Raw genomic sequence first — 15,982 nt, 5'->3', positions numbered from 1 at the left:
CGGCAGAGATCCTCTTGCCCTGTAGACACGCTTTGCAGTTATGAACTATCGCAGTAGTAAACATCACCATAAATGGATCATCTGACCAAAGGCAACAAGTGGATGACAGATGTATGGATGAGAAGAGTCTGAGACAGGAATGCCTGAGACTGTGCGTTATTTATCTTGACATTCAAATCTGGTGGGGTTTTTTTTAAGAGGCTTGGGGGCTGGGGCCAGGATTGAGGTCAGCAACCACAAGGTCAGTGAAATTCCACATGAGTGTATTAAGACTTCCGTCTTGCACATGCATAGAAGGAGGTGCACCAATTTGTGCATATTTTGTGAGAATACGCGGAGAGATGAATGGGGCGTCAATTTTGGATGGGTAATAGTTGTTTTGTATATAAACGCGTCCACAAATGTTCGCATGAAAACCTTGCGCTGCAAATACAAATTTATTGTCGTGACATGGAAGTACACAAGATTTATTTCGGATAACTGGAGCACCGCTGACCTGCATTATTAATCATGCAACAAAACAATACATTGTCACGTTATTCAGTAGTTCACTGTGTAATGCGTACACATGATACATTTACACGAAACAAAATTCAAAGTATTAAACATCATTGCCTCTTCCTCCAACAGTGAAGTTTTAGAGATCTAGACCCGAAGTAGTGGAAGTTTAAAAAAAAGCTCCACTGCTGGCTCAGTTCAATAAATATGCTCTCATGTGAAAATACAGTGGTTATACATGCTCCCCTTTATCCGACAAGGACAACTGATGGATTTTAATGGTGGGAAGTTTTCCCACCGGAGGGGTGTGTGTGCAATTTGCCTGCGGGGGACTTCCACCACTTGGGACGCAGCAGCAGGTCCGTCGGAAGCTTTTACTGCAAAGTTTAGCCACTTTTCTGCTTTTGTCTGCTGGTCTGGTTCCCCCAGCGGGATCGTCTGAAAAATCATTCCACTCCCTGCTATCCCGAGAGGACGGAGTCCTGGACCGATCAACGGGAGAGGAGGGGCTGAGGCGATCGGATGCCCCCCCGTGAGCAAGGTTCAAAGTCAGGGGCTGGTTGTGGACGTGCATTTGACTGTGGCCCACAGCCAGTTGATGATGATGATGTTGATAATGATGCTGCCTTGGACTGGCTTTTAGACAGTGAGCTCCCAGTAAACTCTGGAAGGCCTTTTTAAACTCCTGATTGGAGCATGGGTAAATGATGGGGTTGATGCAGCTGTTGAAGTAGCCCAGCCAGAAGGTGATCTTGAAGACTGTATCTGGTGGTCTGTAAGCAGGGAAGATGGAGCCTGTGGGAAAGCATGAAAGGCCACAGTATCACCAAACAGACAAATTCAGGCTCAGACTCCACTTTTTATCAAGCAAGCTACTTTATTGACCATCTAGCAGTATTCTTTTTGATTCATGACTTTCGGATTCACAACTAGATAAGCTAATAGTGTGCACCGATGATTGCCCTCTTTCCAAACCAAAGGTCTGATTATCTGCATGCTCTAAATCAGGGGTCATCAATGTGGTGCCTGCAGGCATCAGGTAGCCCCCAAGGACCACAAAAAGTGGGCCTATTCTAAAAATATTGGAGCTCACTCATGGCATATTGTGATTTTCTATTAATGTTGTATAAGGGATCATTTGAAAATGCAAAAACTGACAGAGATTTACAGAAATAAAGTGTTGACATTTATTCGTTTCCGACAAATTGTGAGAAAATCATGAATATGATCGGTATCTTCACATGATTGACTACAGTATAGTTATTATAAATTTAATCAAGTTTGAACACATTTTCATATTTCGGGCATGTCTCTCAAACTGGCAGCCCTTCGCACTAAACAGAAGCCAAGAAGAATCTCTATTTCATAAAGGTTGGTGACCCATGCTCTAAATCTTCCGGTGTGAGTCAGTTTCCTGACCTTTATTGAACCAAGACGCATATTTTAGCGTGGACATAATCTCATGACACAACAACAATAAAAAAAAATGTCACTAAAAGTAGATACACAGGTCAAACAAACAGCTTCTGCTATCTAATCAATGGAAGAGCATTCCATTTATCCTGCCCGTCACTATAAAACGCTGCCATAAATAGATAAACAAATAGGGAAGTGAAATTTTCATGACCAAGACCGAGGAAGGCCTGTGATTGACAAATTGACTGCAATGACAAGCAAACTGAATCTCGCACCGATGTAATTCTCTTCTATTTTTGTAAACAGGCACATATGCTATCAGCAAAAAAAAACTAGTGCATCTTCATCTTCATGCTGGGGCAAGTCTATGTTTGGGAATTTGGCAGATCATGCTGTGCCTTACTCGGCTTTCCGGCAGACGAAGGGCCCAGGGCATACTGGTTAATTGGGTGACAGCAAGTAGACTAGACTTTAGACCCAGTGAAACCAGGTCTGAGTTGTGGTCCAAGGTGCTGTAATGTGATTTTGGTGGATTTGATCCAAGTACAGGCAGACATATTCTGCGCCCCGCTGATACGTCATCATATTTCATTCATAAATTAGAGCATACGGGCATCAAACCTTCTGATTCATTGTTGTAATCCATTTTTTAAATGTATTATTATTGTTATTATTATTATTACTATTACGATTTTCATGAAATGCTGTCTCCCTACCCACTCTAAGGCATCCAATTTTACACCATCTGCAAGTGAAGATCTTGTAGTTTCTTATAAACATACTTTCCACGCAAAATCTCCTGCACAGACTTCAGCGAGTCCATTATGCTTTCCGCCATGTAGACTACGCACCACTGCTGTGCTGAATTTAAAGGGAATGAAGGGAGATGTTTCGATTGGCCAGGAATCAAGTCAGTTGTGTTCAGTCCCACAATGGCGCAAACTAAGAAAACTCCACTCATGCGCACATTTCAAAACTTATTTTCATGCCCAGTGCAAGTTGAGCACAAAGCAAAATCTAACTGTGCGCATGGGTGGAGTTTTCTTTCTTTTGGTATTTTCCTAGACTTTCCATAGGTATAATTCGATGTAAGGGGGCATTTGCGCCTTTGTGCGCTGTTGTGGGATGGAACATAGCCAACTCCCGGCCAACCCATTAAAATCAGGGCAGTTTAAGTGCACCCATGCTTGACATTACAGAAGCGGAAATCGACTCACCGGGGTCCATGCATTACATTGGTGAGCGCAAAGTGCATTTATACAGGTGAAATGCAAGATTCCCCCCTTGTGGATGATGTGCCGTGGGAGATTGGAGACTACCTTGCACCCATCACCGTGCGTTTGTGTGTGATACCACCCCCACCCCCTAAAGTTGTGCCGCACAGTCAGGGGTTTCCTATTCATATATTTTTAAGATAATAATGATTATAAGTCATTCATTGAATTGATTTCTACAATGGTTCTAAGGAATTGTCCCACGTTGTTTTCAAATTTATGTTTGGCAGTCAATCACAGGGCAAACAATGACAAACCACTACAGTATTTAGTCACATTGATTAATTTGATGTGCTCAATAGCCCCTGGAGCATAGATGTAATGTGCATAGGCTATTATTAATAAAATATATATATTGGTAAATGTTAAGTCAAGACAATGTAGTATTTTAGTAGTCACAATGAAAATAAATGTTATGCAGTCTGCACTGGGGAATTTTGGCCATCTGACAATACTGTGTAAAGGCCAGAGTGCGTTATGGGATTTTTCAGTCTGTTTGTCTGTCAACTATGTGTCCAGGACATTGGGGAGAAGCTGGCGTGTGAAAGGCTTTATTGGACGGGCTGCTGCAGATGTCAAACACTGGCTTTGAAAAATGAGATTGCGATACAGAGATAGATGGAAAGACAGGTAAAGAGAGCTTGTGAGCAAATCATTTTGTGCCTCACCATACAGTTCCATCATTTTATCCCCAGCTGGGCCAAACAAAAAGGACCTCTGTTATTGCCTGTACTCTTGGTAGTTTCATTTTGGTTTGACAAGACTCATCAAGCATCGTTGCCTTGCGTGCAACCAGTTGTCAAGATTTTCGCGTCGCATGTGCAATGTCTCAGATAATGTCTTCACCCTGTTAAAAATATGATCAGCACAATCAAAATAGAAATGTGTTGGGGAAAAAACAGTTTAACATCCAGTTCCAACATTGTGTTCTTAACTGATATTAGCAATATCTGTCACTAAGTGTGCAAACTGGACACAATACAAATGTTTTATTTGAAATGTTCCTTTTATTGTTCCTGTTTACATCTACTGAGTAGGGTTTATTCAATTCTGCAAGAAATAAATAAACACTCCAACGCAATCACCCATATAACTGGAGTGCAATAAACCTCTATCCTGACTCTGGAAGTCCAATAACCCAAACCTCATAACGTCATATCCTTGTAGTCTGCAATATGTATGTACTGTACTGCATAGTCAGGACATCATGCGACTATAACATGTAGATTATTGCTATTTCTTTCATTATGCATTCTTCATTTTTCAATGAAAGAATGCATACAGTATATGGTGTAAGTCTTTAGTACGTATATATTTTAATCATAGTACAGTGCTGTGTGTTAATGGACTTTTTAGCCACTTTGACATTGTAAAAACGAATACATTTATTGATTTCTTCAGCAGTGGGCATTCCGTCATGTACTGATGATGAAAGGTCTGTGACACTCTCACGGACGCGTTTTACATTTTGCAGACGAATGACAGAAACATGTGTATCATGTGTTTTGAATACAAGCAGGGTTGCTCCCACTGACTATACAGAACTCCCTCACTACTTTGCGCTTCACGTCTTGCGGCTTCAGCGATTCACTGTTTTTTCCGAAATACTGTAAAAATAATTCATTCATTCATTTTCCGAACCGCTTAATCCTCACTGGGGTCGCGGGGGGTGCTGGAGCCTATCCCAGCCGTCTTCGGGCAGTGGGCGGGGGACACCCTGAACCGGTTGCCAGCCAATCGCAGGGCACACAGAGACGAACAACCATGCGCACTCACACTCACACCTAGGGACGGACAATTTAGCGTGTTCAATCAGCCTGCCATGCATGTTTTTGGAACGTGGGAGGAAACCGGAGTACCCAGAGAAAACCCACGCAGGCCGGGAGCACATGCAAACTCCACACAGGGACGCCAGAGCTGGAATTGAACCCGGTACCTCTGCACTGTGAAGTCAACGTGCTAACCACTGGACTACCGGGCCGTGTAAAAATAATATAAAACAATAATAATAATGGAAAAAAAAAAAAGAAAAAAAAGCCATATTTCGGAAAGACGTGTTGTTTCATGTTGATGCGTGAGGTAGGTTTCCCTGTCTGTCGAACAAAGAACTGCCTTTTTACATGTAATGTATGGTTCTATACATGCCTAATCAAACAAGGCACGTGATTGGTTCCCGGAGCGACATCGACCAATAAGAGCACGTGTTAATTCATCTCATAAACTGATTGGCTGTGCATCATCGCAGCCACACCCAGCACCTTCTCTTGTTGTGTCTGGTCACGCTGTTGACTGTCTCGCGTACTGTATCTTTTTAAGCGAAATCTTTTTTTATTTATTTAATTAATTAGTCAAGATGCGTTCCAGCCCCTTGCCACCGTTAAGGCAATGTGTCCCCGGTGTGTGGGAGCATGTTACCCTGCTCGTCAATCCACGGAGGTGACACTATCAACAGGAACACATTGCTTCGGCGACAGCGAGGGCTCGGTTCGCAGCCTTGATAGGGTCGGGGAGCCTTATTTTGAAGGTACGTCACAAGGAAGCAGTGACAGCTCAGACGAAGGCAAAAGTGACAGCCGAAACTGTCAGTTAGGCCAGAGTTGTTTTTCTTCACAAAAATCAAAACAAACCCCATTGTCGAATAAAAAAGAACCTTGAAACATATTTCAAGTAATACGAAGGCAATATGAACGGGTGCCCAGGCTGGTGACAAATGACGGCCCTGCAAAATGTAGCAAAATGCAGACACCTGCATTTAAATAGCAAGATCATTTATTTTCTCATTCGTGAACAAACTTAAATGCAAGCAAAAGCAATAATTGTGTTGGAATAGTATGAGATCAAATATGTTTACAATACATTACTTTAAAATGTGGAGGTTTATTGCACATTATGGGTAAATCTTATTAGTTTTTTAAAAATGTATTTATGTATTTATTTTTTATGAATATTACTCCTCTGTACTCCGGTGTAATAGAAGCTCCCCCCTTTCGAAGATCCTATTGATAACTTGAGATTATTCGAGGAGCGAGGAAGGAAAAATGTGTTCTCCCAGACTGCAGATAGAGGTTTATTGTACTTGAGGGTGATGATGTTGGTATTTGGGTGCAGGTAAAACTCTTCGCAAAAAGGTTTCTCACTCCTCTTCTAGTTCAAACCATCACTTCAGAAATGGTTTGTTGGGAGAGATTTGTCACGGTTATTTGTTCTTTTTTTTTCTATTTTTAACCATATATTTGGATGATTATAGCAGTTTACCCCGAAAATGTATTGAGCCAATAGAGGTTTTACTTTTGAAAAGTCTCACAGCACACCCCCAAATAAAAATGTCACCAAAGGTAGGTGGTTCATTTTCATGGAATCTGTTCAACAACCGGAGACATGTGTAAAAAAAAAAAAAAAAGGATACCACGTTGGTTTTATAATGATTATGTAAACATCTCCCATGCTGGTCCACTGAAATAGCGTTTTTGCATAACAGTATAGCCAAATGTGCATGACAGTAAAGACCAATAGCTTCATAAAAATCCTGTGTGTTGCACAATGTGTTGCCCCTTAATGATCCTAACTACTCATTAAACCCGTTACACTCTTGTCTTTATACAACCATAATAACGGTGTAGATATCCAATAAATGGCAGTTTCACAAATTCATTGATATCTCAGAAATAAAACCATTTATTTTGCTGTTGGGCGGCTCAGTGGTCGACTGGTTAATGTGTCTGCCTCACAGTGCAGAGGCGCAAGGTTCGATTCTGGCTCCGGCCTTCCTGTGTGGAGTTTGTATGTTCTCTCCGTGCCTGCGTGGGTTTTCACCGGGTACTCTGCTTTCCTCCCACATTCCAAAATCATGCATCGCTGGTTGATGGAACACTCTAAATTGTCCCTTGGTGTGAGAGTGAGTGCGCATGGTTGTTCGTCTCTGTGTGCCCTGCGATTGGATGGCAACAAATTCAGGGTGTCCTCCGCCTACTGCCTGAAAACAGCTGCAATAGATTCCAGCATGGCCAGCAACCCTTGTGAGGATAAACGGATCAGAAATTGGATAGCTGGATGGATAGTTTGCTGTTTTCTACCGTGCCAAGTCAAAATGACTGCTTCATCATGGCACTTCAGATCAAAGAAGCGGATCGTATCAGCATGTTTAGTTTGCATTTAAAATGGACTAAAACAAGTATTCCAGGGTCATTACATTAATTGTTTCACACACCATTAGTAACTCCTGTTACATTGTAGCCATTCACTGCCCATAGCATAAAATGGACAAATTAAAAACAAGATCACAGGCGGTGGGCCATACGTTTATTCAAAAGTAATGGCGGCGGGCTGTTGCTTCTTTTCACCACTGAGAGATTACAAAGATCCCAAGGCAGGGGTCACTTGTACTCGAAGGCCGCTATCCTGCATGTTTTAGAGGTTTCCCTCCTCCACCACACCTGATTGACATGATCAGCTCTGCAGGAGCCTGATGACAGTCCTGGTCATTTGACTCAGGTAAACTGGAGGAGGGAAACCTTTAAAACTTGCAGTATAGTGGCCCCCAAGGAACGGGCTTTGACACCTGTGCACTGTAAATAAATGACAGGGCAAAAATAAAAATAAAACTGTCAGAATGATGGAGTATAGTTTACCGTCACTACAAATGACGAATACAATAAGAAACACATTGTTAAATAATCGGTCTCCTACAATGTGGGATACAATCGTAAGAAACTGCAAAAGGAAATGGCCTTGGGAAGATTACAAAAGAAGAAATATTTTGTGTGAGAAATGCTGTTAAATAATTTCAACAGCTGCCATTACTGTCTTAACTGCAAAAGGAAATTGTGTTTCCAAAAAGGCCTTTAAACCTTTGATGGTTTGTTATAGCTTACATCAGTCATCGAATTCCTTTGCGAATTAATTCAATTTTTTTTTCTTTCACTGGTCTCACCCCTGCACATCCGGTATGCTATGCAAGGCTAGTGATATGTGTGATTTTCCCTGAGGCTTGTCTCCATTAAGTAAGTGGACATTAATAAAGTCTGATATGGGTTTGATGGCTCTGCCTGTCTGTTTCTAAAATTCAGATTAAATGATCCACAGACACAAGGGTCAGAGGACGCTGGATTGTCATTTCAATCATGGAGCTGCATGTGAAAGACATTGCTCTCACATTCGGAGCTATTGTTGACAGACAAGGATGTGCTTGAAGCTGTCACCTATCTCAAAGGTTTGCAATAGAGCCTATTTATGATGCGTCTACCTGGCCAGGTTAACAGCGTTGTCGGTGTAGAGGTTATGCAGCTTCCGTGCATGTGGATTTTATTGTCCTAGAGGAGGCATTTGAATTGCCGTCATTGAACTTTTAAGTCTGCTAGTTCTTAAAACGGTCCCAGGGATATAAAACGATGCATGGTTATTGAATGTGATTGTCTTGCCTCTTTATGTGCGCTGTGACTGACTGGTGACTAGTGCAGGGTGTCGTCTGTTTTTTTGCCTCAAGTCGGCTCAACCGAATTCACTGACGATATAGCCAGCATTGGATCATGTTCGATGATTATTAGGTTATCTTATGGCGTACATAATCCTATCACCAGTGAAGAGATGTGGCAGAACAACACGCAAAAACTTTTGAAGAGAGCTGACAGTTTATGAATAAGAATAGCACTGAAGCAAAGACAAGATGATACTCACTGATGGGGAGGACCAGGAAAAAAGGCAGCCAGCACAGTACAAAGCAGCCCACGACAATGCCCAACGTCTTGGCGGCCTTTTTCTCCCGTGAGAACTTGAGCAATCGCAGTGCAAAATGCGTACGACTGCGAAGGGCCTCGTCGTCACTTGCGGTTGTGTTGCCTCGATGGATCCTGAGGATAACAAACTCTGAATCCGACTTCTCTGTCTTGTGACCCTCCCTCAGGCCCTGGCTCTCTTTGTGGGCCACCACATACACCCTGCAGTACATGGCCAGGATGATGGCCAGGGGGAGGTAGAAGGAGCCCACAGCGGAGAAGATAGCGTAGGCCGGCTCCTCCGTGATCTTGCAGATGGATTCGTCATCCGGGGCCGGCTCCTTCCAGCCAAACAGAGGGCCGATGGATATGATGACTGACAGCACCCACAGCAGCATGACAGCCAGCAGGGCCCTGCGCTTTGTCATTATAGCTGGATGACGTAGCGGGTAGCTGACCCCAATGTAGCGATCCACAGATATCACGCACAGGCTCATTATTGAGGCTGTGCAGCAGAGCACATCAACAGCTGCCCAAACATTGCAAAAGACCCGTCCAAACACCCACCGGTCAAGGATCTCAAATATGGCAGAGAAGGGGAGTACCGTAGAGCTCAGTAGCAGGTCTGCTACCGCAAGATTAACGATGAAATAATGGGTCACTGTACGCAGGTGTCTGTGGCAAACTACTGAGAGGATAACCAGGATGTTCCCAACTACTCCAAACACGATGAAGACGCCCAGCACCAAGCCCAGAACAACAGCCTTCACCACATTGAGTTCTGGAGTCAGCACCTGGCTGCAGTTGGAGCAGTTTTGAGTCAGAGGAGCAGGTGTCATTTTGTGCAGCACAGGCACCATCTGTGCCAGTACCACAATGATGCCGAGCAGAGTTTGTATGCAGCCTCTGTTGAACCACAGCGCACAGCTTTTGTTTTAGATTTCACCCCAGGTGGAGGAGGACATTAGCACATGTCATAAATGGAAGTAGTCAGCCTTGACAATACACAGTGTGAAAGATGTTGCTGCTGAATGACCCATTATGTTGCAATCACATGATGTATGCGACAACACAATGAGAGGAGCTTAATATATCCATGAGTGTAATTCCTCCTTGAAAACTGTTCATGTTCCATCTTGAAAATCGGTTCAAATGAATGCTACACTGCACATTTTCTCAAAAATCCTCGAAGGACATGTCGGACATGCACTCATCTAAACATGTTGGATGAGATCCGAAAGGTGGAGTTATGTGACAAAGGATGTCAGAAGTGGGATGGCCCAGTTGGGAGCATCCTTGGGACAGGTGATGCGAAATTTAAGGTACCTGTAACTGACATGGAGCTGCCATTGGATAGGCTGACTGCGTGGGACACAGTTTTGTATCTCGTCCCTTTGTTGTCGTGTTTGTTGTACGGTTTCGGTCTAGTAAAATTGAGTTCAGTTGAAGGTGCAATTTCTAAAAGTTCTCTGATGTGTCTTTGTGATTGGTACCAGAAGGGGAATGGGGAATGGCAATCAGAAAGTCCCTTAGCGCACAATACTCTGGTGCAAAAACTGGCTCATAGTCAGTGTACAGCTTTTTCGATCCAGTCCAGTCGGTTTCAAATCCAGGTGTAGAGTTTTACTCTTCAAAAACAAAATTCAAGTCCATGACACAATTGCGAGTGTGTGCAGTCAGGTTCCAGATTCCTCCCGTTGACTGCTGGATTAATTGCAGTGTGAATACAGCAGGCATGGAACAGTTGCAGCACCCAGAACCTATGAAAGGAAATAGGAAATTAAAACTGACATTCATCAGAAAACAAAGGCAGCCGTCCTTGTTTTGTCTTTTTTTTCTTTTGTTTTTTGCATTGTTTTTCTCACTTTCTTTCTGTGAGTCAAAACCTTCATCGCCATGTAGAGGAGGCAATGTTTAAGGCTCATCCTGGCAGATCTGTGTGAATTCTTTATATTCTTATCAACAAAACACGACCCAAAGTTGCAGATTAAAGAAACAATTGTTAAAACTGATATGCTGTTTCTTTTTTCCCCCTCGGTTGATCTGGGAAACATCACATGTAAAACGCAGCACAACAGAAAAATATCTGGAAAAGTAATGACATCGTCTCATACATCGAAGAGAGAGGTACAGAAATGATAATAACCCAAAGCACACATGAATCACCGCTGTGGCTTCTTTGTCGTGAAATCATTTGAGATTGTTAAAATCAGACAATCTATAAATGGTGAGAGGTGAAAGCATCATGTAGTCCTCTCGTCTCTCTCCCTCTCTCCCCTCCTCGCCGCACTATTAACCACTGACATTTTGCCGCAAATCTCTGCTCAATAGTGCACAGAAGGCTCTTTGGAGTGTTTGATGGATTCCGCGTCGCTGATAAGTTCTGCTGTGTGCTCGCCTCAATGAAGGTGTGGCACAGCTTGCATCCAGAGGTCATTGGGAACCAGCAGCTCAGCACCTCTTCCACCCACACTACCCCAAAGATGTATGTGTCGGCTGAGACGTGCATTGCCTTCGAGGAGATTACAAAAGTAATATGTAAATGCTTGTCCATGGTGGCATTTCACAAGACAGTTTCACCACAATCATTGTGGACTGTATGCATTTGAAATAAAACCCCACTACAGCCGGTTGCAATGAAATTGTTTGGTCTCTCTCTCTCTCTCTCTCTCTCTCTCTATATATATATATATATACACACATATATATATGTATATATATATATATATATATATATATATATATATATATATATATATATATATATATATACATATATATATATATACATATACATATATATATGTCTCTCTCTCTCTCTCTCTCTCTCTCTCTCTCTCTCTATATATATATATATATATACACATATATATATATATATATATATATATAGAGAGAGAGAGAGAGAGAGAGAGATATATATGTATAAAACGCATGGCATTTACCAAACTGAAGGAAATCATTTTGAGGTAATAGTCCATGCATGCAACCAGGATTGCTTTGCTTATGTTCGAGTGTTCCATTTTATTAAAGCGAGCCCATTTCTTGAGTGTTAAGATTTAAGATGAGCCTGTTTCATCCAGTTTGATCTTATATATATATATATATATACATATATATATATATATATATATATATATACTGTATATATAACCTTTTTTTTTCTTTCAGCAAGTCACTCCACAGGTAGCCCACAGTGTTTATCCAATCAGAGGGCTTCCACTTTATAAGCCCACAAAATGTTAGGGAGCAAATTAGGGAACTTAAGACACACTACAAAATATAGCTGCTAATGAGCAGGCACTGCGATTCACAGTAATGTCAAGGACATTTTGAGGCATATGGTAACTCCATGGCTGCAGTTATTTTTAAGTCGAAGAGTAAACATCCAGTCTGACTCAGTTGCAATCACCACTTCCTGGGTACGCAGTGTCTGCTGTTCATTGGCTGACAGTCACTCGCTAAAGAGTCCTTAAAAATGAGAGAGCCGGGGACTCAAGGCCATCATTAGACTTTGCCGGGCACTGAGCCATAAAGTACATTTTTAGAATTAAAAATCATTTCCAATAAGAATCCCTGCATGTCACTTCATTAATGCAAATGTGAGAATGCTTGTGAGACTTTTAAGAGCGCAAAACAACAGAATCTGGGCACCCGTCTGACTATATTATATCAACTCATCGTACAAATAGACATATTAGTGTAACCATAAACACCAGTGTGTATGATGCTTGCAGATCTACACCACTCATGCATAATGAATAAAAAGTAACCGTAGTGTACTATTCCAAATTCATATGATTATTATTATATAAGTATTTTTTTAGCTGCTCTACTGACTTGTATGAGATCGTACAGCGACCATCGTGGCCGATGAGTGTGGTCCCTGCATGGCCTCTTTAAGAGGAAGGGGTTGGGGTACTACATGTATCCCTGTTGTTTGATATTGCAGATGTACCTATAATGTTGTGGTCAGTGGATTTCACCTTATGGAGTCCTCTAAATCTAGCAAGAAAAAAATCGAAATGTTTTCAGAAATGCTTGAATATACATTAGTGTAATAATGCGAATTGTATGTGCATATTCACGTGTTGCCGTTTTAGTACGTTGGGCTGTTTTAGATGCAGTTCATTATCTCTTAATTAATGCCCAATTTGCAATACAGTACTTGCAAATAATTCTCAATGCTCTGCCTTTGACAGCAGCCGATGAACGCAGATTTAGGGCTGATTGAATAATGCTAAATGAAGTAATGCCCTCTTCAAGTTCTTTTTTTCCAGTTTATTTTGATTTTAAATCAAGATAAAATACAGAAAATGGATGGATGAAGATAAAATAATTAAACCGGACTCACCCATGTCTTGATGGGGCTTTAATATCTCTCGCAAAGTCTTGGCCACATCTGCGCCCACGGAGTCTCCTTATGCGCTAAAAGCCACGGATCAAGTGCACCCACCGCGAAGAAAGCCTCACCAGTGAATCGATTCGCTGAGCCCCCCGTTCACGCACTCCCCGACACTCCAAATGACGACGAGTACTTGATGACTCTCTCCTCTCATTCCTCACACTACTTGATCATTGTCCCCCATCACCACCCAGCCAGTCAACCATCCACCTTCTGGCATCGTGTGCCCGCCGCTCTAGCCCATTCCCCCCATCATTCCACACTCCATGTACGTCATCCCAACCAATCCCCTAAGTGACTTCCCATTGAGAAATATTCCATCAACGTTTAATTTCTCACCTTCGCTGACATTGTCAATGAAAAATGTTATCGGACTAAGTTTAAGACTTTAAAAAGCCTCAAGTTCCTTTCCAATCAAACTTGATGACTTCCTTATTGTGTGCGCTCACGTTCGGTGCCCCTTTACGAGTCGATCCAAACATTCGTTCAAATGATCAGACCTACACTTTAACCTGATATTCACCTGGTATGCACAATTTGTAAATAATTGAAGCGTCCAGTCAATACTGCTGCAATTGCCTGGAGGTGCAACAGACAATTGCAATTCATCCGCAATTGACGAAAGACGTACCGGTAATTATTCAATAAATTTGGCTTCCCACACGACCCCCCACTCTACGCTCTCTCCCTCTCTCTGTCCAGTCAAGGTATGATGAAGAAATGAAGCTAAAACAATCCCACGCACTGTTAATCGAGTAGGCTGTTAGGAGGGTTTTTGTTGTTGTGAAAGATTCTTCTAAATATTTCATTTGACTTTAACAGTAAACGTAGTTAGGACAAACTTCACATTTTAAGCACAACAACAATAAAGCAGCACAGTGTACTAGTGATGAACTCTGCCTCGCGCTTCAAGGAAACAGCTTCAATGCTCTCATGTGCGTTTTCCAGATACAAAAAGATGAAAATTAAGACGAAGCCCAATATAAAGACAGGATAAATGAAAAGCGAAACAAGTGACACTAAAATGACACATTTTAAAGTCACAGAATGAAAGCAAGACGATGAAAATCAAACATATATTTTTTTTTCAAGAACATTAGATTTCACTGTGTGAAACAAGTATCGGATTTCCCATCGCTGAGTGGGCAATTCTGGTGTCATATAGGCATCAAGTCTAACAGATATGCAGATTAGGTATCTTTCTTTTTCGTGCAGGCGTGATTGCCTTGCACGCACACACCCAAGCGGCCTCAACGTGTACTGCAGTACCAGATCAGTTGCTGTGAAATAGCCACCGACCTAACATTTAATCACAAAGCAAAGAAAAGGAATGTTTGAGTGTTAAAAATATTGCAAAAACATTTGGGCCCTAAATTACAGCACATTCTCATTTCATGTGCGGCTGTCAGTAGCTGACGCTTTGCATGTTTTAAGGGTTTATATCGTGCTATCTCAGACCTGTTGAAAAAGCAATTACCTGTTTGATCCGGCCCTGCGGTTGGGTGAGCTGACGACTTTCAAAAGATACCAAATCAATATCCCTGCACTGGAGGAAACGCTCCCCATCATGGAGGCAACAACCTGAGCCAAGCATTCACACTGGTGCTGGCATTTACAGTGACGTCCGCCTTAATTGCATCAATTAATCAGATTCCCCATCTTAACGATCAATGAACATGCTGAGAATTGTTCATCGTGTGCAGGGCAAAATATACAAAAAACAGAAACTGAAACTGTGCTGTCATGTGTAAGTTTTGCTGCAGTTGCATTCTAGAAGCGACTACTCCTTGGGCGTGTGACTTTTTTTTTTAAATAGAGTGCTCTGACATTGTGAAATAAAGGTGCTGGGCTACGTCATCCGGTTTATGAAGCTCCTGGTATCATGACAGCTGTCCACCTCCACTCTCACGCTTCCACTCTGAGGCTTGCAGCTGGAATAGACTCCTAAACCACATGAGTCATATTTTAGGTACAGCATATTGGATTTATAAGAAATGTTGTAACTATGCTTGCAACCTATCAAAACCATTAATGAAACGGCATCCAAGTTCATTGCATTGTTATGCATCGAGTGTGACAACAGTCTCAGTAGAGTATCGCATATATTTGACTAAACTGCATTCTGTACATCTTAAAAACGGAATAATTTTTCCAAATTCACATTCAAGCCGCGTACACATTACTCATTATGTTTAATAAAGGCGCCCGCCCGTCTGTCAAATGATTTATCTGCTGTGTATATTGCTCTGTCCACCAAAGTATGAAGAGATTATCTCAGTATTTGCATGTCTATTTTAACATCAGTAGGACCTGCATGTGTACCACCCACGTCACATTCACTTAGTTCGGACTTCCCTTTAAAAGTAAGAATGTATAAGCATGTAGGGAGATTGAGATTTTTCAGGATTCTCTAGGGCTATAATGGTGCAGGCTTTTGTTGCTCTCCAATTATTGAGGCTATGTGCAATTGCTGTAATGAAAAGCGGACCTCATTATCTCAGCAGACAAAACTCCACTCCAAACACGATTCTAATTATGGCTTGAATGTTGTTCTCCTATTCTGGATGGTGTCACCCAAAGGATGTTGTCCTCTTACGAGTCTCTCTCTCTCTCTCTCTCTCTCTCTCTCTCTCTCTCTCTCTCTCTCTCTCTCTCTCTCTCTCTCTCTCTCTCTCTCT

The 15,982-nt window shown here is 42.0% G+C and overlaps 1 protein-coding gene across 1 annotated transcript; it reads right to left on the bottom strand.

The window, feature by feature from the left end:
- Positions 1–478: 478 nt before the first annotated feature.
- adra1aa (adrenoceptor alpha 1Aa) lies at positions 479–13,573 on the bottom strand. The gene is made up of 3 exons (XM_086111491.1): positions 13,254–13,573; positions 8,862–10,659; positions 479–1,293 (listed from the first exon to the last, which is right to left on the bottom strand). The coding sequence occupies exons 2-3, from the start codon at positions 9,757–9,759 to the stop codon at positions 731–733; spliced, it is 1,461 nt and encodes a 486-aa protein (XP_085967617.1). The 5' UTR covers positions 9,760–10,659; positions 13,254–13,573; the 3' UTR covers positions 479–730.
- Between the last annotated feature and the right edge of the window lie 2,409 nt (positions 13,574–15,982).

This window comes from Hippocampus guttulatus, chromosome 5 (assembly GCF_054856545.1).
Source record: "Hippocampus guttulatus isolate MCC_2025c chromosome 5, RoL_Hgut_1.0, whole genome shotgun sequence".
NCBI classification, from domain to species: Eukaryota; Metazoa; Chordata; class Actinopteri; order Syngnathiformes; family Syngnathidae; genus Hippocampus; species Hippocampus guttulatus.
The sequence above is the reverse complement of the archived record's forward strand: the minus strand, read 5'-3'. Positions and strand labels throughout refer to the sequence as shown.